Source organism: Oryzias latipes, chromosome 11 (genome assembly GCF_053564925.1).
Source record: "Oryzias latipes strain Hd-rR chromosome 11, Olatipes_Hd-rR_3.1".
NCBI lineage: Eukaryota > Metazoa > Chordata > Actinopteri > Beloniformes > Adrianichthyidae > Oryzias > Oryzias latipes.
The window spans coordinates 17,612,129-17,633,745 of record NC_136247.1 but is presented as its reverse complement, the minus strand read 5'-3'; the positions used below and the strand labels follow the sequence as shown (position 1 = coordinate 17,633,745).

Here is a 21,617-nt window from a genome sequence, read left to right as displayed (position 1 = left end):
GATGGGCAATATTTTGTGAAGCTTTTAACTAGTGTGTCTGCATCTGTGCTCTTGCCTCCCATCGTCACATTTTACAAGCATATTTTTTTTTTATATTATGAAGTCTCTTTTAGACACCTGAGCTATCCCTGTTTCCATTCAGCTTTTTTTTTTTGGTCCCAGATGTCCGTATGGAAATGCTGTCAAATTATGAGTGCACTAAGAGCTAATTTTCCTGCAATCTCTTTGCTTCCTCTGACTCAGCTGCTCACTGGCAAGAAACAGACATAAGGAAATAGTACAACAAACAAGCCAACTGGAGAAAAATAACCAGAGAAAATGGAGCGTTGAGTGAAGAAGCCAAAGCTCAGTGAAGGTCTGGCTTCATCACTGAGCAACAATCTTGCTTTCTGGAATAATATGCGCTGCATGATGCTAATTTAGCTGGAAGTGGGGCAGAAGGCTGAGGTGCATTCACAGCTAAGTGGTGCACAAATAGGAACTGGACATTTTTGGTCTCAGCTGGAGCATTGTCATTATAAGTTATGTTGACCAAGCTACATAGGAGAAAAAACAGCCAGTTCAAGTTGGACAAACACTACAAATTGATACACAAGGACAACACAATGTTGTATTGCTTACTTCTACCTTATCTGAGTTATTGTGTGTGGGGTAACACATATGAAAATAATACAAGGATGTTGTGTTTATTGCAGAAACAAATCAAATAAATAAAGCTGCATTAAGAGAAAGTACAAATTTATGACTCATTAAGTCAAGTCCTCTGAAGTTTGAAGTCTTAATAGAACAACAAACCTTGTTAAAAATTAATATAAAGCAATGCCAGAATTTTTTTACTTCAGGTTCTGATTATCTAAACCACAGACAGAGATGTAATTTCAAGTTTCCAGTCACTCGCACTACAGTACTTTAAAGCAAATGTTTTTTTTTCATTTGTTGGTGTTACACTTTAGAATTCATAACAGAATGATTTAAAAAGACATAAACATATTCTTCAGTTTATTAAATGTCCATCCATCCATCCATCCATCTTCCTTCGCTTATCCGGGACCGGGTCGCGGGGGCAGCAGACTGAGCAGAGATGCCCAGACTTCCCTCACCCCAGCCACTTCCTCCAGCTCCTCTGGGGGGACCCCGAGACGTTCCCAGGCCAGCCGAGAGACGTAGTCTCTCCAGCGTGTCCTGGGTCTTCCCCGGGGCCTCCGCCCAGTGGGACATGCCCGGAACACCTCTCCAGGGAGGCGTCCAGGAGGCATCCGAACTAGATGCCCGAGCCACCTCAACTGGCTCCTTTCGATGTGGAGGAGAAGCGGTTCTACTCCGAGCTCTCCGCGGGTGACCGAGCTTCTCACCCTATCTCTAAGGGAGCGCCCAGCCACCCTGCGGAGGAAGCTCATTTCAGCCGCTTGTATTCGGGACCTCGTTCTTTCGGTCATGACCCATAGCTCATGACCATAGGTGAGTACTGGAACGTAGATCGACCGGTAAATTGAGAGCTTTGCTTTTCGGCTCAGCTCTCTCTTCACCACGACGGACCGATAGAGCGACCGCATAACTATGGACGCTGCTCCGATCCGCCTGTCAATCTCACGCTCCGATTTTCCCTCACTCGTGAACAAGACCCCAAGATATTTAAACTCCTCCACCTGGGGCAAGGACACTCCACCGACCGAGAGATGGCAAACTACCTTTCTCCGGTCAAGGACCATGGCCTCAGATTTAGCGGTGCTGACCCTCATCCCAGCCGCTTCACACTCGGCCGCAAACCGCCCCAATGCACGCTGGAGGTCCCGGTTCGATGAAGCCAACAGGACAACATCATCTGCAAAAAGCAGAGAGGAAATCCTGTGGTCCCCAAACCAGATCCCTTCCGGCCCCTGGCTGCGCCTAGAAATTCTGTCCATAAAAACTATGAACAGAACCGGTGATAGAGGGCAGCCCTGCCGGAGTCCAACGCGGACCGGGAACAGGTCTGACTTACTGCCGGCTATGCGGACCAAGCTCCTACTCCGGTCATACAGAGACCGGACAGCCCTCAGTAAGGCTCCCCGGACCCCATACTCCCAGAGCACCCCCCACAGGATGCCACGGGGGACGCGGTCGAACGCCTTCTCCAAATCCACAAAACACATATGGACTGGATGGGCGAACTCCCACAAACCCTCCAGCACCCTAGATAGGGTGTAGAGCTGGTCCACTGTTCCACGACCAGGACGGAAACCGCACTGTTGTTCCTGAATCCGAGGTTCGACTATCGGACGGACTCTCCTCTCCAGTACCCTGGCATAGACTTTCCCAGGGAGGCTGAGGAGTGTAATTCCCCTATGGTTGGAACACACCCTCCGGTCCCCCTTCTTAAAGAGGGGAACCACCACCCCTGTCTGCCAGTCCAGTGGTACGGTTCCCGACCGCCACGCGATGCTGCAGAGACGTGTCAGCCAAGTGTAACCCCCGTTACAGATACACTCAGTAATAATAGAGCATTTTACAATGATATAAAAAGGTCAATAAATATTAATAAACAACATGATAAAAACAGCTAAAAGTTGTGAGGATAAAAATATAAATAGTATTCACATTAATAGTTTATAGGTTTTATTACTATTTTTGTTTAAAAAGAGAAATTGTTTTTGTTGTCGATAAAGTTTAAAGTTTTTTCAAGAGCCCTCCCCAACCTGTGCGGCGCGTAGCGGAGAGATAGGCCAGTTTAGGGCAGAGACAGCAAGCACGCGCAGCAGAGTAGCCATTAGCTGAAAAACTACGGTGAAAAACTAAAATAACGGTGCAAACCTGTTGTCTAGCCAGACCGGAAGAGGGGTGTGAGCCAAATAAGATTTTATGCCATTACGAGACGAGTTTTGGTGAGTTTTGTTTTGTATTTTGCCTACTTTTGTGGCGTGGGTTTTGCCGTGATGAGGCGAGCCCAGTTGAGACCAATTTAAGTTGTGAAAAGATGACAAAACAGTACTTTTGAGTTATTTATAATTTTCTTTGACACTTCGAAACATGAATGTATTTTATTTGATGTATTTTGGGTATATTTTGTGTGAAAAGAAGCTAATTTTGCAAGTAGAGTTGGATGAATGAAAAAGAAAAAAGAGCAGCCGCCATTTTAAGTTTCTAAAGAGTCACGTAGCCTTCTAGTGCGGCTCCGCTTTCATTTTGGAGTGGTTTTATTTTGCATATGGACTAAAATTATTTTTATGGCCTGTCCTGCAGGCCAGGTTTTTGATTCCCCCCGAGAGTAATTGGGAGACGGTTCCGGACCAGATCGTTCTGGACTTCTCCTGATCCATGGATGGCGAGCCTACCCAGGGAGCACGATAATCCGGACTGCCTGTAGAGCATCACGTGGTCCTTTACTTTTCCTCACTACTACAAAATCTCTGCCAAGGTCGCGGTAGGAGATTGAACACTAACTGTGGATCCAATATACTTTAAAGGAGCACTACCAAAACTGGATACGTCTGCTAACAAACTTTAAAGGATTTTGCTAAGCAATTGGACATTTAGAAAAACAGTTCTTTGTTTGCTTTGCATATTGAATTGTCTTTTGTTTGATATCTGATATTTTGTAACTTTAAAGGATACTTTTGGTGTAAATTTAAAGTGACAAAACTGATTTACAAAAAAGTGAAAAGGGTAAATATAGTGAACTCAAAAGAAAGCTTAAAACTAAATTTAAGTTAAATAAATTTAGTTCTGTAACTAAAATCCCTTTAAACCAAATGACCGGTCATATCTTTAAGAAAAATAGATTGAAACTGAAATTAACTTGAACAAAACCTTTTATTTGAACTTTAACAGAAAAAGTAAAGGAAAAAAAACAACATAAAGGGTGTTGAAGAGGTGTCTTAACATTACTTAAGAACCATATTTGTATGTTTATTGTTGTTTGTCAATCATTCAGTAAACTGCCGGCTTTTTCTTTTCCATTCTACCTTTGTATTGACTCTTGGCTCTTTTATTCAATACACACCACTCCGTGCGAACCTATATCTGGTCCAGTAGCTTGACTACCTCTGCCTAATAGCATAGGTGCTACAAATTCTTGGCGAGCCAGCCAGGAGTGGTTCGTAAATAATTTTCAGAGCTCAAATTTGACTAAGAACTGAACAAAAAATGGAAGCCGTGCAACGAAGTAATGTTAAGATACCGAACTCACTTCTTATTACTGGTTTAACTGACACTGAATCTGATGAAGAGCTTTTTGACTTCCTCAAACAATATGGGTCCATTCAGACAATGGTACCTGTAGATCCCCCGTGTCCAGAAAAGGGCAAGCAGTCCTTTCTTGAGTACGCGTCCAGTGCACCAGTCCAGGCATTATCTAGCTTACTGCCATACAGATTCTCACCCAAGAACAAACCTGACATACTTTACCTTGTCGAAGCATTAAGCTCAGTTTACAGCCCCGTAGTTAGCAAGACAGCTACTCAGACTTACCTGACTGAACTGAGAGACATTGCAAGACTGACAGGTAAAGACTTTGCAGACTTACTGAGAGACGAACTTTCCTCTATAAGCCAAGTAGTTAACCCTGACGAAAATGACTCAGGTGACCGCCAGGACTCACCCCAAGTCCCTGACACGAATGCTCCTCTCAGTCCTCTGCAAGAGAACCCACCAACTCTTGAACCAGTCCACCCACTGATCCAAGCTCCAGTTGAGAATCCCCCACGAGTGCAGGTCAATGTTAAGACACCCACTCTCAAACCTTCTGAAGTAAACCCACCAGAGCTTCAGAAAGTAATAGTGGAACATGTGCTGAGAACTGAAGACTTCAATGCTCAGATGAACACTCCTTTCAGATTGAGACCCTTTTCAGGGCGCTGTCCCCACCCAAACAACGAAGTCGACTATGAGAGCTGGCGCTCGAGTGTGGAACTCCTTTTAAAAGACCCCAGACAGCCTGATTCATGCAAATCCAGGAGGCTCTTGGAAAGTCTCTCTTCACCTGCTGTCGATCTGGTAAAGCACATACCTACCGAGTCAACTCCTTCCACCTACTTGAAAATACTCGACTCTGCCTTCGGTACGGTTGAAGATGGAGACGACCTCTTTGCCAAATACTTGAACACTGTGCAGAATAATGGTGAGGCACCATCGTCTTACCTCCAGCGTCTTCAAGTCATGCTGAACACCACGTTCATAAGAGGTGGTGTTCCTGCTGGTGAACTAGACAAGCAGCTGTTAAAGCAGTTCATAAGAGGCTGTTGGGACAATGAGCTAATAGCAGAGCTCCAACTCGAACAGAAAAGGCAAATTCCACCTAACTTCTCCGAACTCCTTCTCATGCTCCGGACTGCTGAGAAAAGGCGCACAGCGAAAATGTCGCGCATGAAACAGCACTTGAATACAACAAAACCAAAAGTGTTTTCCAACTACCAAGGCGCTCAGTCCCAAAGTCCAGAGCGAGATACATCAAAAACTGTTGACCCCCTTTCTGAAATACAAGACCTCAAGAAGCAGATCGCCAATCTGCAGTCCCATCTTGCATCTCTAAAGAACAAAAAAGACTCAAACAGTAAAGTCAAGTCAAAATCCACAAACTCGACCAAGACAAAAGTCCCCCCTGAAAGTTTCAAAACTCCAAAGCCACAGCCTTCAGAACAAAAATCAGAACCTCATCCAAGAAATCGTCCAAAGCCCTGGTACTGCTTCAGATGTGGGGAGGACGGGCACATCAAGCCCCAGTGTGAAAATGAGCCAAACTCTCCCCTAGTTGCTGAAAAAAGGAAACTCTTAAGAGATAAGCAGATGGCATGGGACAAAGTGAATGGACAAGAAACTACTTTTTTAAACTAAAGAGGGCTCCAGTTGTGGGACAAATTGGAGCTGAGCCAAAGACAAAGAGTCCCAAGAAAAAGAAACGCGTCTTGAACTTCCACACACAAGCTGAAATGTCAATTTCTCTTCCAAAAGGTCTTGTTGGAGCGAAGTGCACTGCCCAAGTAGCCATTGACGATCATGTGTGCAGCTGTCTATTAGACACGGGCTCGCAAGTAACGACGATCTCCCAATCCTTCTACGAAGAAAAACTGTCTCACTTACCTGTCCACAGCTTAAACGACCTGCTGGAGGTTGAAGGAGCGAACGGCCAGAATGTCCCCTACCTTGGCTTTATCGAAACTGCCATCACGTTCCCCAAGAGTTCATTGGGTGCGGACATTGAAGTGCCAACACTAGCCTTGATCGTTCCCAACTTAAGCTTCAACTCACCTTCGCTGCTGATAGGTACTAACACCTTGGACATCTTGTATGAGCAGTACGGATTGGTTGTAGATTCCAAAGAAAAACATTCAGTTCCATATGGGTACAAAGTCGTTCTCAAAACACTTGCAACCAGAAAAAAACACTCCGTTAATTCAGGCTTGGGTGAAGTCAGACTCCACAGTACTGATTGTGAAACTATTGGAGCTGGACAAACAAAAGTTTTGGAAGGATCGATAACTCGCAGAGTACCAGAAACTGGAAAATGGGTGACTGTTGAGGCGCCAACAACCACCTCCTTACCTGGTGGCCTTCTTGTCGAAGAAGGGTTAGCAACCCTCCCATCCAAGTTCCCTCGCTGCATACCAGTCATCCTCAAGAACGAATCTGATCATGCCATCACACTCACCCCAAAGACAATCATCGCAGAGATTCATGCCATCCAAAGTGTCCAGCCTGCAAACAATAAAACAGTGAATCCAAAATCTGAGAACAAGTCAAATCTCCAGTTTGATTTTGGTGATTCCCCCATCTCCAGTGAGTGGAAACAAAGAATAACAGACAAGTTAAACTCAATGCCAGAGGTATTTGCCCAACACGAGCTTGACTTTGGTCGTACTGGAAAAATCAAGCACCACATCACTCTCAGCGACCCTACACCTTTCAAACACAGGGCCAGGCCGATACATCCGCAAGACTTGGAGGCAGTACGCAACCACTTGCAACAGCTCCTCGATGCCGGAGTCATTCGCGAGTCTGAATCTCCCTTTTCGTCCCCGATTGTAGTCGTTCGCAAGAAAAATGGAGATGTCAGATTATGCATTGACTACAGAAAGTTAAATCTGCAGACTGTAAAAGACTCGTACGCCTTACCCAATCTCGAGGAGTCTTTCTCGGCTTAAAGTGGATCACACTGGTTTTCGGTCTTAGACCTAAAATCAGGCTTCTATCAGATAGAAATGGAGGAGGCCCATAAACAGAAAACTGCCTTCGTCTGCCCCCTCGGTTTCTTTGAGTTTAATAGAATGCCTCAAGGAATCACAAATGCCCCCAGCACGTTCCAGAGGCTCATGGAGCGTTGCGTGGGAGAGCTCAACCTGAAACAAGCCCTTGTGTTCCTTGATGACCTAATAGTGTTCTCTTCAACCTTGGAGGAACACGAAGAACGCCTCTTGCAAGTCCTGGGTCGTTTGAAAGAGTATGGTCTAAAGCTGTCGCCACAAAAGTGCAGGTTTTTCCAGAGCTCCGTAAAGTACCTTGGCCACATCATCTCAGAAAAAGGAATTGAGACTGATCCTGAGAAAATCTTGTCACTCAGAACCTGGCCAAAACCAAACACTTTGAAGGAACTGCGGACATTCTTAGGATTCTGTGGATACTATCGCAGATTCATAAAGGATTATTCAAAGATCATGCAACCTCTCAACCAACTCACGAGCGGATATCCACCTCTGCATAAAAAGAGAAGTGCCAAAGCCGGCACAGCCCAATATCATAACCCCAAAGATCCTTTTGGAGCAAGATGGAATGTGGACTGTCAAACAGCATTTGACGAAATCATCGAAAAATTGACAAGTGCCCCAGTGCTCGGGTTTGCCGACCCTACTCTTCCCTTTTCCTTGCACACAGACGCAAGCACTTCAGGGTTGGGGGCAGCCCTCTACCAAACACAAGAAGGTCAGAAACGTGTGATCGCCTTCGCAAGCCGCGGGTTGTCAAAGTGTGAAGCTAAGTACCCTGCACACAAGTTAGAGTTTCTCGCTCTAAAATGGGCAGTTACCGAAAAATTCCAAGATTACCTTTACGGACGCCCTTTCCTTGTGATCACTGACAGCAACCCCTTAACGTACGTCTTGACCACCGCAAAACTTGACGCTACAAGTTACAGATGGTTAGCTGCGCTGTCCACCTTTGACTTCCAACTGCAATACAGGGCAGGAAAACAAAATCAGGACGCGGACGGACTATCCCGACGCCCACATAGCGCACAACCAGACGACATGCTGTCCAAGAAAGAACTGGAAAGAATCCAACAGTTCACACAAAGGCACCTACCTGACACACAGCATTCAAACCTTGTTGACCAGAGCATAATAAAAGCCATCTGTGAAAAGCACTTTGTCCACCAGTCCACAGACGAACTAGCAGAGTCCATCACTGACAATCCTTTGGTTCTGTCTTTTGCTCTCACTCCCCAAGCCGTCCCCCAAAGCTATGAAGAGGAGAACCAGCTTGGTGGTTTGCCAGTCATTCCTCACTTTACAACATCAGACTTGAAAGAAAAACAACATGCTGATACAAGCATCAGAGAAATAGTCAACCAGATAACGTTGGGAGAAAAACCCCCACCAACTGCAAAAAATGAGCTTCCTGAACTTGGCTTGTTGCTAAGAGAGTGGAACAAGACAAGACAAGTACCAGACAAGAAAGTGCACAAACGCAGTATCAACTCGTGCTACCACAAGAGTTGAGACCCCTTGTCCTGAAAAGTTTACACGACGACATGGGACACTTAGGTGTCGAGAGGACATGGGACCTGGTGAGAAAGCGATTCTATTGGCCCAAAATGGCCACAGACATTGAGCTCAAGGTCAAGACTTGCGAACGTTGCACACGTCGCAAAGCCCGACCAGAAAAAGCCGCACCTCTCGTGAACATTGTCGTCACCCGTCCACTAGAGTTGGTGTGCATCGACTTTCTAAGTCTGGAGCCAGATTCGAGCAACACGAAGGATGTGTTAGTGATTACAGACTACTTCACGAAGTATGCGCTCGCCTTGCCAACTCCAAACCAAAAGGCGCGCACAGTTGCTCGATTCCTCTGGGAAAACTTTATCTCTCACTATGGTTTCCCCGAGAGACTTCATAGTGACCAGGGTCCGGACTTCGAGTCTCGCACGATAAAGGAGCTCTGTCAGCTGGCTGGTATTCGAAAAGTCCGAACTACTCCTTACCATCAGAGAGGGAACCCTGTTGAACGGTTCAACAGGACCCTCCTCGGCATGCTTGGCACACTGGAGAATCACAAGAAGACACACTGGCGCGAACATGTCCGACCCTTAGTACATGCTTATAATTGTACAAAGAATGAGGTGACGGGGTTTATCCCATATGAACTAATGTTCGTCCGACAGCCCCGGCTACCCGTCGACCTCGCGTTCGGTCTGCCAGTCGACCATCAGCCAAGTTCCCACTCAGAGTACGTTCGCAACCTCAAGTCAAGCCTCGAATCCAGCTACAAAATAGCAACTGAAATGGCAAAGAAATCGGCCAGTCGCAACAAAGCAAGATTTGATAAATGCATTGTTGAGTCCACCTTGAAGGAAGGCGACAGAGTGCTCGTCAGAAACCTTCGCATGCGAGGCAAGCATAAGTTAGCCGACCGCTGGGAACCTGAAGTTTACATCATTGTGAAACAATCAAACAACCTCCCTGTCTATGTTGTTAAACCAGAGACAAGAGACGGTCCTCAAAGAACCCTTCTTCGTGACCTGTTATTGCCATGCGGTTTCCTTCCTGCTAGCCCAGAGGAAGCAGAACAAATTGTGAAAGACAAACCAAGGCGACCCAAAACACGCCAACAAACAGTGTTGAACAAGGGTCCGATTGTGAAGATTCTGATCCTGGCTATTACTACGATTATCATGATCTAGTAGTGGAAACCAAAAGTCCCTACATCCCACCTGACACAGAGAACCCTGAAACCGCTGTAGGGCAAACGCCAGTGGAAACAACCAAAGCTGCTGAAGCTAAAGAGAGTCAACAACTATCGGATGAGACATACTTACCAAGTGAGACAAACCCACCAGAAGAGTCCTTAACCGAACCTGTAGAAAGAAACTTACCTGAAGAGAATCCAATCGAAACTGACGGAGATATCCAAGTCGATACTTACCCTGAAGAAGAAAACCTACCTCAAGTAGATCCTGAAGAGTCCCCTGAAACAGACAGCCAAACCAAAGACATTTCTGACATGCCCATAGAGATTGTCACTGACACAGACCAGTGCCCAGAAGCCACTGACACTAATGACACCATCACTGATCCCCTAAGACGTTCAAACAGACATAGGGAACCTGCTCAGAGACTGACCTATCCTGAACTAGGTAACCCACTCGTCACTGTAGTCCAGTCTCTATTTCAAAGCTTAGCAGTAGCATTCACTGACTCTTTAAATGCTCCCAAGATGTTAAAGATAGAAACTGTGTGAAACATGTACGAGGACGTGCATGAGAAAAGGAGGGGAGGATGTAACCCCCGTTACAGATACACTCAGTAATAATAGAGCATTTTACAATGATATAAAAAGGTCAATAAATATTAATAAACAACATGATAAAAACAGCTAAAAGTTGTGAGGATAAAAATATAAATAGTAATCACATTAATAGTTTATAGGTTTTATTACTATTTTTGTTTAAAAAGAGAAATTGTTTTTGTTGTCGATAAAGTTTAAAGTTTTTTCAAGAGCCCTCCCCAACCTGTGCGGCGCGTAGCGGAGAGATAGGCCTGTTTAGGGCAGAGACAGCAAGCACGCGCAGCAGAGTAGCCATTAGCTGAAAAACTACGGTGAAAAACTAAAATAACGGTGCAAACCTGTTGTCTAGCCAGACCGGAAGAGGGGTGTGAGCCAAATAAGATTTTATGCCATTACGAGACGAGTTTTGGTGAGTTTTGTTTTGTATTTTGCCTACTTTTGTGGCGTGGGTTTTGCCGTGATGAGGCGAGCCCAGTTGAGACCAATTTAAGTTGTGAAAAGATGACAAAACAGTACTTTTGAGTTATTTATAATTTTCTTTGACACTTCGAAACATGAATGTATTTTATTTGATGTATTTTGGGTATATTTTGTGTGAAAAGAAGCTAATTTTGCAAGTAGAGTTGGATGAATGAAAAAGAAAAAAGAGCAGCCGCCATTTTAAGTTTCTAAAGAGTCACGTAGCCTTCTAGTGCGGCTCCGCTTTCATTTTGGAGTGGTTTTATTTTGCATATGGACTAAAATTATTTTTATGGCCTGTCCTGCAGGCCAGGTTTTTGATTCCCCCCGAGAGTAATTGGGAGACGGTTTCGGACCGGATCGTTCTGGACTTCTCCTGATCCATGGATGGCGAGCCTACCCAGGGAGCACGATAATCCGGACTGCCTGTAGAGCATCACGTGGTCCTTTACTTTTCCTCACTACTACAAAATCTCTGCCAAGGTCGCGGTAGGAGATTGAACACTAACTGTGGATCCAATATACTTTAAAGGAGCACTACCAAAACTGGATACGTCTGCTAACAAACTTTAAAGGATTTTGCTAAGCAATTGGACATTTAGAAAAACAGTTCTTTGTTTGCTTTGCATATTGAATTGTCTTTTGTTTGATATCTGATATTTTGTAACTTTAAAGGATACTTTTGGTGTAAATTTAAAGTGACAAAACTGATTTACAAAAAAGTGAAAAGGGTAAATATAGTGAACTCAAAAGAAAGCTTAAAACTAAATTTAAGTTAAATAAATTTAGTTCTGTAACTAAAATCCCTTTAAACCAAATGACCGGTCATCTTTAAGAAAAATAGATTGAAACTGAAATTAACTTGAACAAAACCTTTTATTTGAACTTTAACAGAAAAAGTAAAGGAAAAAAAACAACATAAAGGGTGTTGAAGAGGTGTCTTAACATTACTTAAGAACCATATTTGTATGTTTATTGTTGTTTGTCAATCATTCAGTAAACTGCCGGCTTTTTCTTTTCCATTCTACCTTTGTATTGACTCTTGGCTCTTTTATTCAATACACACCACTCCGTGCGAACCTATATCTGGTCCAGTAGCTTGACTACCTCTGCCTAATAGCATAGGTGCTACACAAGACACTCCCACAGCATCCAGAGACTTGAGGTGCTCAGGGCGGACTTCATCCACCCCCGGGGCCTTGCCACCGAGGAGCTCGTTGACTACCTCAGTGACTTCAGCCCGGGTAATGGACAGCCCCACCCCAAAATCCTCATTCTCCACTTCTTCAAAAGAAGGCGTGTCAGTGGGATTGAGGAGATCCTCGAAGTACTTCTTCCACCGCCCGACAATGTCCCCAGTCGAAGTCAACAGCTCCCCACCTGCACTGAAAACGGTACCTGTGGAGAACTGCTTTCCCCTCCTGAGTCGTCGGATGGTTTGCCAGAATTTCTTCGAGGCCAACCGATAGTCCTTCTCCATGGCCTCACCGAACTCCTCCCAGGACCGAGTTTTCGCCTCCGCAACAGTCCGGGCCGCAGCTCGCTTAGACTGCCGGTACCTGTCAGCTGCCTCTGGAGTCCCGCAGGCCAGCCAGGCCTGGTAGGACTCCTTCTTCAGCTTGATGGCATCCCTTACTTCCGGTGTCCACCACCGGGTTCTGGGGTTACCGCCGCGACAGACACCAGAGACCTTGCGACCACAGCTCCGAGCAGCAGCAGAGACAATGGAGGTGGAAAACATGGTCCACTCGGACTCAATGTCCCCATCCTCCCCCGGTACCTGTTTGAAGTTCTCCCGGATGTGGGAGTTAAAGACTTCCCTGACGGAGGGCTCAGCCAGACGTTCCCAGCAGACCCTCACAGTACGTTTGGGTCTTCCAAGTCTTTCCGGCCTCCGGTTTATTAAATGTATCAGATCCAATTTGAGAGCAATGATTAAGTTCATTAGTTTGTGTTACTTCATATCTTAGTTTTTCACTTCATAGTCCACTTGTCTTTTTTTCCCTCTATGTAAAGCTATACAGAATATATATATATATATATATATATATATATATATATATATATATATATATATATATATATATATATATATATATATTCCAACTCCCAATTCCTTTATTGTGTCAAATGCTTTAAGTATATTAAGATTATGTCACAGATTCGCTCCTGAATACCTTTATTTATCAACCCCTGCGATTTTTTCATATCTAAAAAATGCTGTAGATGATCGTTGAGAGGATATTTCTTAGAATTGTATAAATTAGTAGAAAAGTCATGCACAATTTGATTAATATCCTTGAAACTCAAAGGGGGTTTAAATTTAATAACCTGGATATAACTGTAGCACTGTCTTTCTTATCAAATTTCAAGTCATTAGAAAGTTATAGCCCAACCAGCGATCATTTTTTATAGAATGGAAATGAAATATTATGCTGCCATATTTGCCTTTCAAACTAGTCTAAATGGATTCACTGCTACTCATAGGCCTATCTAGATTGGGCTGTGCAACATCTAACCTAAACACCCATCCATGTACATGGGATTCTTCAGTATAAGTTGAAGAAACACAAAAGTGTGGAAAAAATACCAGACTGATCGTTTTTAAAGTAAAACTTTATTTATGTTGCAGGAAAAATCTGATTTAACTGTTTTGTTAAACTATACAATAGTCAGGTTCTGGCTTATCTTTCTGATAAAGTAATAGACCACAAAAAAAATATTATTTTAACCAGATGAAGAACCAAGGTTATGCAGGCAAATAACCCCCCCCCCCCCCACACACACACACACACACCTAGACTCATGGTCAGACACATTAACACCATTTTCATCTTCTAATCTGCTTTATGTTTGATGCACAACTGCAGATGTCTGAATTTGGCATAATAGAAAATCAACATATCTACTATATTTTTTTTATAAAAAAAATCTATAAAGTAATACAAATAATAATTGATTCTGTATTTATCCCACAATGGGGAAATTCTCCACATTTTGACCCATCCCCTGGGGGGAGCGGTGAGCTGCAGACTAGCCACACTCAGGAGTGACAGCTGGCTGGGGAGAGCGGGAATCAATCCACCAACCCTTCGGTTGTTGGACGACCGCCTGAGCTAAACTGCCATGAATGAAATAGAGACTTATTGGGCTTGTCTTGAGTCTGCAAACACATGTTTTTTTTATTTAAAATCTCTCCTTCAAATTAACCCTTGTCCTATCCTATGACCCCACCCTTACATTGACGTGTTCTCCCAACCATGACAAAGGTGGAAAAAAGGTGGAAAGATTTCATGTAATCCATGGACACCAGTGAAGATCACAAATCATTGAAGAAAAAAGGTTCAGCGCACTGTCTAGTGGGTCTAGATGACCCCAATGTTAAAGTGCCTAGGATAACACAAGGGATATATGAACACAAAGATACATTGGTTTGCCAAAAGCTGAGTTCTTGCCTCCAGGGGAATTTGAGTCAAATCCTAAATTTCCCTGTGGGATATTTGGGTTTCTGCTGAGTGGAGCGGGATTCTCTTCCATCTCCATTACAGGACAGTGTAATATTCGCGTGCCATTTAGTCTTCTCTTTTCTAGAATGTCACCAGCATGGGTTATGAACATGATATCCAAACCTGCTGGAGGCACCGCAGGCAAGTGTGCTTTGGTTCTCATTTATTTTGACAATGCTCACGTCTATGGATGTGTTTCTTCAGAGGAGTAATAGATTTGGGACTTAGACTTCTTATTTTTTTAAGATAACACTTTTTTTAAATCTTTTTTGAAGGATGAACATTTTTTTTCAGAGCAGAAGACATATAAAGGCAATTCTAACAAATACATTGTTACTATCAAAAGTAAAAAACTAAATAAATGTCAGACCTGTCTAATGACAGGATAAACACATGTGGATGGGTTCAAATATAGGTTGGATGACCAGCTGATTTGAAAATCATCTTTTTAACTATCACAAAATGTTACATTACAGGGTGAACAAAGATATGTCCATGAAATTGCAAAGAAAAGAAAAAAAACGAAACCAAAAGTTGAGCCTATAAATAGCAAAGGCAAAGAGTGGAAACATAGCATAACGTATGCTTTTGGACAAACCATAATTCTTCAACCGCTGATGCGATCAGACACAGAAAAAGACACTGAAATGCAACAAATTATCCACATAAAGTTTTGCATAACTGCACAGAGCTGCTTTTCTTTGTGACAGAATCAGTTGATAGCCTAAGAACTACACTATCCTGAAGTAGTCCAAGGCTGCTTTTCTCCACTTCAGAACCCGTTGGAATTAAGTTCATTGTGTAAACACACAAGAATTACTGTAGTCAAAAGAATAAAAACATTTGAGCTAAAACTCCAGTTTTAAAAGATAAAGGCTCCATTTTGAATTGAATTGTAAAAATAAAAACTGATGTATGTAATTGAGATGTCATTCTGGCATAATTTTGTATCATAAAGCTGAAATTATTACTTTTTTTTAAATTTTGAGTCACAAAAATAACCCAGCACAGCAGACAAGTACTGCCTTGCCATGACCTCTTCTGAGTCAGTGCAGACTAACAGAAGGAAGAGATTTCTGTTTCTGATGATTCGATCAAAATTTGCCTTCCTAATATCTGTTTCCATCACACAGCCAATTACCAGTCAATCTGCTTTCTGCTCTCAAAGCCAGAACTTCTGCCTTTTTCCCCTTTGACATGATTCATTGGTCAAGTTTAATATGTATCAATGTGGAGGCAAACATTTCCTTTTTTCATCATCTCCGTTGCAAAACATAAACCTGTCTTTTAGGGAAAGTCATTTCTCTGTGGTAGTCTAAAGTGATCTCATTAGATTGAGACAAAAGGAATAGCACTACCAGATAGGAACAGTGATAACATTTTGCAGGCAGAATATTGTCAACCTCCTGTGGGCATGTTCTAAAGGGTGAGCGTGATGAAAAACTAAGTAACATCCTCCGGGCAAGCCTTTCAATAGCGCCTAGTAGCCTAGGAAGCCAAGTGATGTACTCGATGTGAGTAAACTAGAATAAAGAAAAACATGACTTCTCATCTGAAACTTTTTTGGGACAATAAAGTGATAGGTGGGATGAATGGAATGTTTTGTTTTGTTTTTCAATTGTAAATGGAAACATTTCCATAAAGTAAATTCATGCATTGGGAATAAGCATGTCTCATCCAGGCCAGTGAAATTTTGATCCATAGACTGAACAGATAGTTTTTAAAAGACACGTTGGGGCTTAGTAAGTAGAATGTGCAAGGCTAAAATGTAAAATAATAAAGAAATATCCATATCCTCCCCAGAGGTTTACAGAGAACAGCAAACATCTACAATAGTGAATTATCATTTGACATGTTTTCCCTCTTAAGTTGTGTCTGCAAACCACGCCTATTAAAAATCATCTTCTCTAATATTTTAATGTATTCCTTAATCGGGTTTAGGATGTTCATCCTAAATAGGACTGCTACAGCCACTAACCTGATTTTAATTGCTCTTTAAACCCCCAAAAAAGCAAATGCAGACCAAGAATGTGAACAACTTCATTGATGCAGTAAATAGTACTTATTCATCCATTTTCTATACCGCTTTGTCCCTTTCTGGGTCACGGGGCTGCTGGAGCCTATCCCGGCCGCTTGTGGGCGAAGGCAGGGGGACACCCTGGAAAGGTCGCCAGTCTGTCGCAGGGTAGAATGTCCACAATCACACACTTTTTTCAATGAATGTTTGAACTTATAGACTTTAAACAAGAAAGAAAAGTGTGAAAATGTCCATGTCTGTCTGAGGTAAAGTCTATTAAGTGTGTAGTGAGGGGTTTTATAATAAAACTCTACAGGAGAAAACAAAGATGACTACTTTGGGAATTGCATCCATCACAGGTTATTTTAAAATGTAACCACCATGATAAATTAGAGGACAACGTTTAGCTTACAACATGATGTGAAGTCTAACTGTATGTTAGGTGAAATCATTCAGTAGGTATCACTTTATATTCATATTCTATTCATTTTCGTTTCCCCACCTTAACCTCCAAGGATAGAAACTGTGGAAGACTTTGGATGCACCAATGGATGAGTAATAAAAGTAGATGAGTAGAGCACACCGAAATGTTTTTTAGTATAGACTTTTGCTTACAAACGATTTTCCATAACACATGTAACACAGATGCTCATAATAGAGCTTAATTTACCAAAATAATCCAACTGAACTCATTGCACATTTACCAAATAGCTCCATAAAGCTAGTGTCATTTTATTGATGTTTTCTATTTTCTAGCACACTGAAGCAGTAAGAGGAATCTAACATAAAAAAACAGAACTTGGTAGATTTACTTTTACCACATGGAAGGACGAACCTAACCAACAGGTGCCAACAAATTGACCATTTGTCTCAGTTTGTAAAGATTAACGAACAACTGCAGTCTACGAAATTAAAATAGGCCTATGTTTTTGACATCATGGTAAAAATTGAAAGGAATATGCGAGGCTATATGCCAGTTTGCTTATGTGACAAAAAATTGTGAACATTTCTTAGTAAAGCAACAAGGAAATCAGTGACCTCTTAAAAATATTAGTGTATGACTTTTCACTGGGAATGAGAACTGGACTGAGTTACCCCGCCCCCTCACTTTCCAAAAGGGAAGTGCCCGCTGACTCTAAGAAGCCAAAATAATGAAAGAAATACGTTTGTCAGAATGAAAAAATATTGTTCTGCTACCTTTTTTCAATGTGTTCTTGCTAATCCTATTTTTTTTTTTTATTGCAAGTTATTCAAGTTATAAACCGACCAATCAGTTGCGTCAATAAAAAAAATGTGGTGCCCACTGGCCCCCACCTCTTCCAATTGATTGACTGATTCTCCCAAGTTGCTTTTAGTGAAGAGGGGTGTGGACTTTAAACATGCTCACTCCTGATTGGCGACAGATGTTGCCATAGAAATGTTGAGTCAGACCAACTGGGACCAATCACTGTCGTTTGGCTCCAACATGTCTACGCCCATATCACAGAAAAAATGGTGACTGAATTGGCTTCATTTTGGTGGAGCTGGAAGTAAGGCTTTTTCTGTGCATGACACGTGCTCAGTCCAGTTCTGTAAGCATTCTATCAACCGACCATGTGACAATCAGCCCTGTTCTTCCTACTTCAAATAGAGAAGCCACATTACATCTCAGACAGTTTTTAACACTTTTAGATTTTAAAATTTAGATGTGTGTTTTCATGAATAAGTGCTGGTTTTAGATTTTATGAGGATTTATTAAAATGGGCAAACTTGTGCGAAGATTCTCCTTGAGAGAAGTGTGACAATAAGTCATTCAGAGGTCGGAAGATAAAAGTCCACCCTATTTGTCTGGTAAACTTTCAGTAAAATACGGTTAAAATCCGGTTTGCGTCTTTTTGTCTCACAAAGCCTGCACAAGCAGACTGAAGGACAGGTTTTTTTTTTCCCCAGAGCTGTCAACCTAAACAAAAAATTAGAACTCAAATAAACCACTGTGTATCATTTTTACAAGAAGTGCAATATTTGATTAAGAAAACTGCAATTTAGACTTGACATATTTTTATATTTTAAATTGAAAATGTTTTTTTTTTTTCCATATTATTCCAAACGCTTGAAGGGCATGACAATTTTCGTTGTGCATAAAATGACATTAAAGGAAATCAAAGCAGCTGGATGAGGAACCAAAACCTGACATACTGATTGCAGCTTGGAGCCAGGAACACCCAGATGTGCTTTTTTTGTTTTACCCAGTGAAATTACAGCTAAGCTTAAACTTTATTGGTAAACACTTGTAATTACCATACAATAATTCAACCTCAGCTAAAACGTAATCTAATTTAGAGCAGCACAAAAGCACATTTATTAGAGGAAAAGTAATAAACTTTATAATTATTTAAACAGCAAAACCTGTTAATGTTTGTTGCAAAATTTACAAGTTCCATTAGTGCAGGAACCTTTCATCCCAGCATTACTTAGGCTTACAGAACTAAGTTTGGAGGCTTTCTTACTTGTTTTTCAAAGTTTTATTTTTGTAAATCTAAAGTTCCTCTGGAAGAGGCATCGGAGGAGCTTTTACTTTTTTTTGCTGCTTGGATTTAATAAGGTAAAATCGGCATGTTTTTGCTTAAAACAAAAAAGGAAGTGCAGTAACTCCACTGTCTTAACTCTTATCGAGTATTTTCATAATAAGCTTTTCTAAGCACATAGGTTGTCAACCAACTGCCTTCAAATGTCTCAAAAAACAAACCTAAAGTTTCTGGTTGGTGGTCTCACTAAAAATATGTCTTAAAACAATTAATTGGTAAATTAATTCTAACAACATGCCTCAGAGAATGGTTTTGGATCTGTGTAATCACACATTTGCGTCTTATCATAGTTTATTGATCACAATTGTTTATGCTCTGCAGGTGGTGTGGGCTCAGTATGAGCTGAACAGAATAATCATTTGGGTGACATCTGATACATTGAATATTTTATTTATTTGTTTATTCCTTTGTTTTCTTATTTTCAAACAGGCCTTTTCGATCGTTGATATAAAACAAATATTTAAGGTATTTTAACTAAAATATCCCATTTTGTAAAAATATTCAAATCCGCTTCAAGGATTATGGTTGATTTAACAGAAATATTCCAAGTGTTAAAGTTGACACCATAATCCAGTGTTTTTCCATCTTTTTTGCCATGGCACACTTTATCCTTGATAAAAATCCTGTGGCACACCAGCATCCAAAAATTAAAAAAGGAGAAACTATATAGTCTGTGTGGATGTGCAGTCCCTCCACAATGTTTTTTCTAAAAGATGTAATAAAAGTTAAGTTAGTTTTCAGTAATAATTTTCAACTAAATTATTGAAATTTTACTCTGGTAGTTGTTTTTGCCCTTCAGTTTATTAACATGCTACGGAGCCCGTGTCCTGACATGAAAAAATTAAAATATATCTCGTTCCCACAAATTAATATCTTGTTCCTACGAAATACTATTCCGTTCCCACGAGATAATATTCAGTTCCCTATAAATACTATTTCGTTCACTCGAAAGGATTAACTCGTGCGAACGAAATAATTAATTTGCGTTAATGGAATAATTATTCACATCATAAGTCATTCATAAACTTTTGCTCTCCATCCGGGCGCAAAAGCCGCTTTCAATGGTAACTTCTGTGTCTCTGTCACCCACATTTGTTCAAGAAAGGAAAAAGAAAAACAAGAATGATCCATTTATTATTTTCTCAATGAATATAAGAAAAATATTATAAGATTTGTGATACCTAGGCTTGCTGCTTTGCCATACAATTCACCTGACATAGCTCCTAGCTCCACCGCTGAGCTCTTTTGCTTGTCATGCCGGCATTCGAGCAGCTGGCTGGCCGGTAGACAGACAGCCAGCTGATATTGTAGTTTAGGGTTCAAACAGGAATAAAAATGTTCAGGACTTGTCTTTTATTCACATACTCTTTAGCAGTCACTTTACATTCGAAGGCTAGTAGGCTAAATGCTAACTAGCCGATCATTTATCCTGTTATTTACGTCATAGATTTACAGCAGATACCTTCACATTTCTGTCTGTGTGTGTCTCATTACATTGCATTGAAGACACGGAGGATGTTTAAGATCATTTGTTGATCATGTTGTTAAAGTTTTCAAAGACTTCATTTTTGATTAAGACAAAAGAAAAACTAAAAAAAACTTCAACATGTTCACTTTTTGTGTAGCTACAGAAAACATTAATATAATATTAGTCTTTTTGTGTAAAATTTATCAAATGTGTTGTAATTATTATAACATTATTCCAACATTGAAAAAAATATTTAAAAAAAATTATAATTTAGAAAGAATGTATTTGTTTTTTTTTGTGAGGTTACATAAAATTGCATGTTACGGAGCCCGTTTCCTGACATTAAAAAATTAAAATATATCTCGTTCCCACAATATAATATCTTGTTCCCACAAATTAACATCTTGTTCGCACGAAATACTATTCCGTTCCCACAAAATAATATATGTGCGAACGAATTATTTTTTTTCCGCTGGTAGGAAAAAGAAAAGTCCTCATTTTCTGTTGTGCTGAGGTAATGCTATTCCTGCGGTTATGTCGTTGTGTTGCAGGTAATTTCCTTGTGCTTCGGGTAATGCTGTTGCGTTGTTTCTTTTGTATGTAGTGTGAGCCCTGTCGGCCACCGTACCTGTGTGTCATCTCAAATGAATGTGAAGACGTGGCTGGAGAGAATGTGGTCTGTGCATTCTTGTTTGCCCTGACCTCTGATGCCATACCTATTCAAGGTGCAAAGAGAACCATTAGTGTCTGAAAGAGAGGAAACAACCAAACCAAAGGCAGCTGCTACTGTCTCATGTGATTTCTGTCAACATAAAGAGAAAGACAGTAACAACAAAAGCTCAATCACATTTCAAAACTGAATATTCTGCTGTTTTCAGGACTCAATTCTTTTTCCGTCAAATCACAACAGAATTTACTAAAATCAACTAAACTTGAGAATTTTCTGTCACTTCTTTGTGTGCTCCCTTAACTGCTGTATCTTCTTCCTTGACATGACTTAAACATAACATGGCTCTTTCATGCCTTTTGACGGATTTGGATTAAAGTCTTTTACTACAGCCTGTCTCCCAATAAATTATAAATCCAAATGACTAGCCATAAAACTGATTATGTCAAGATGAAGGGATTTTCCC

General features: G+C 41.3%; 1 protein-coding gene and 1 long non-coding RNA gene across 2 annotated transcripts; both read left to right on the top strand.

The window, feature by feature from the left end:
• The first annotated feature begins 2,688 nt into the window (after window positions 1–2,688).
• Window positions 2,689–7,169, top strand: LOC144995628 (uncharacterized). Its single transcript, XM_078955369.1, has 2 exons — window positions 2,689–2,861; window positions 3,220–7,169. The coding sequence occupies exon 2, from the start codon at window positions 5,766–5,768 to the stop codon at window positions 7,113–7,115; it is 1,350 nt and encodes a 449-aa protein (XP_078811495.1). The 5' UTR covers window positions 2,689–2,861; window positions 3,220–5,765; the 3' UTR covers window positions 7,116–7,169.
• A 3,550-nt stretch (window positions 7,170–10,719) lies between these two features.
• LOC111948182 (uncharacterized) lies at window positions 10,720–11,956 on the top strand. Its single transcript, XR_002874121.2, has 2 exons — window positions 10,720–10,879; window positions 11,238–11,956. It is a non-coding gene; the product is annotated as an uncharacterized LOC111948182 (long non-coding RNA).
• The last annotated feature ends 9,661 nt before the right edge of the window (window positions 11,957–21,617 follow it).

Coding starts and splice junctions, on each gene's coding strand:
- LOC144995628 (XM_078955369.1), top strand. CDS start 5,766: ATGGGACAAAGTGAATGGACAAGAAACTACTTTTTTAAACTAAAGAGG.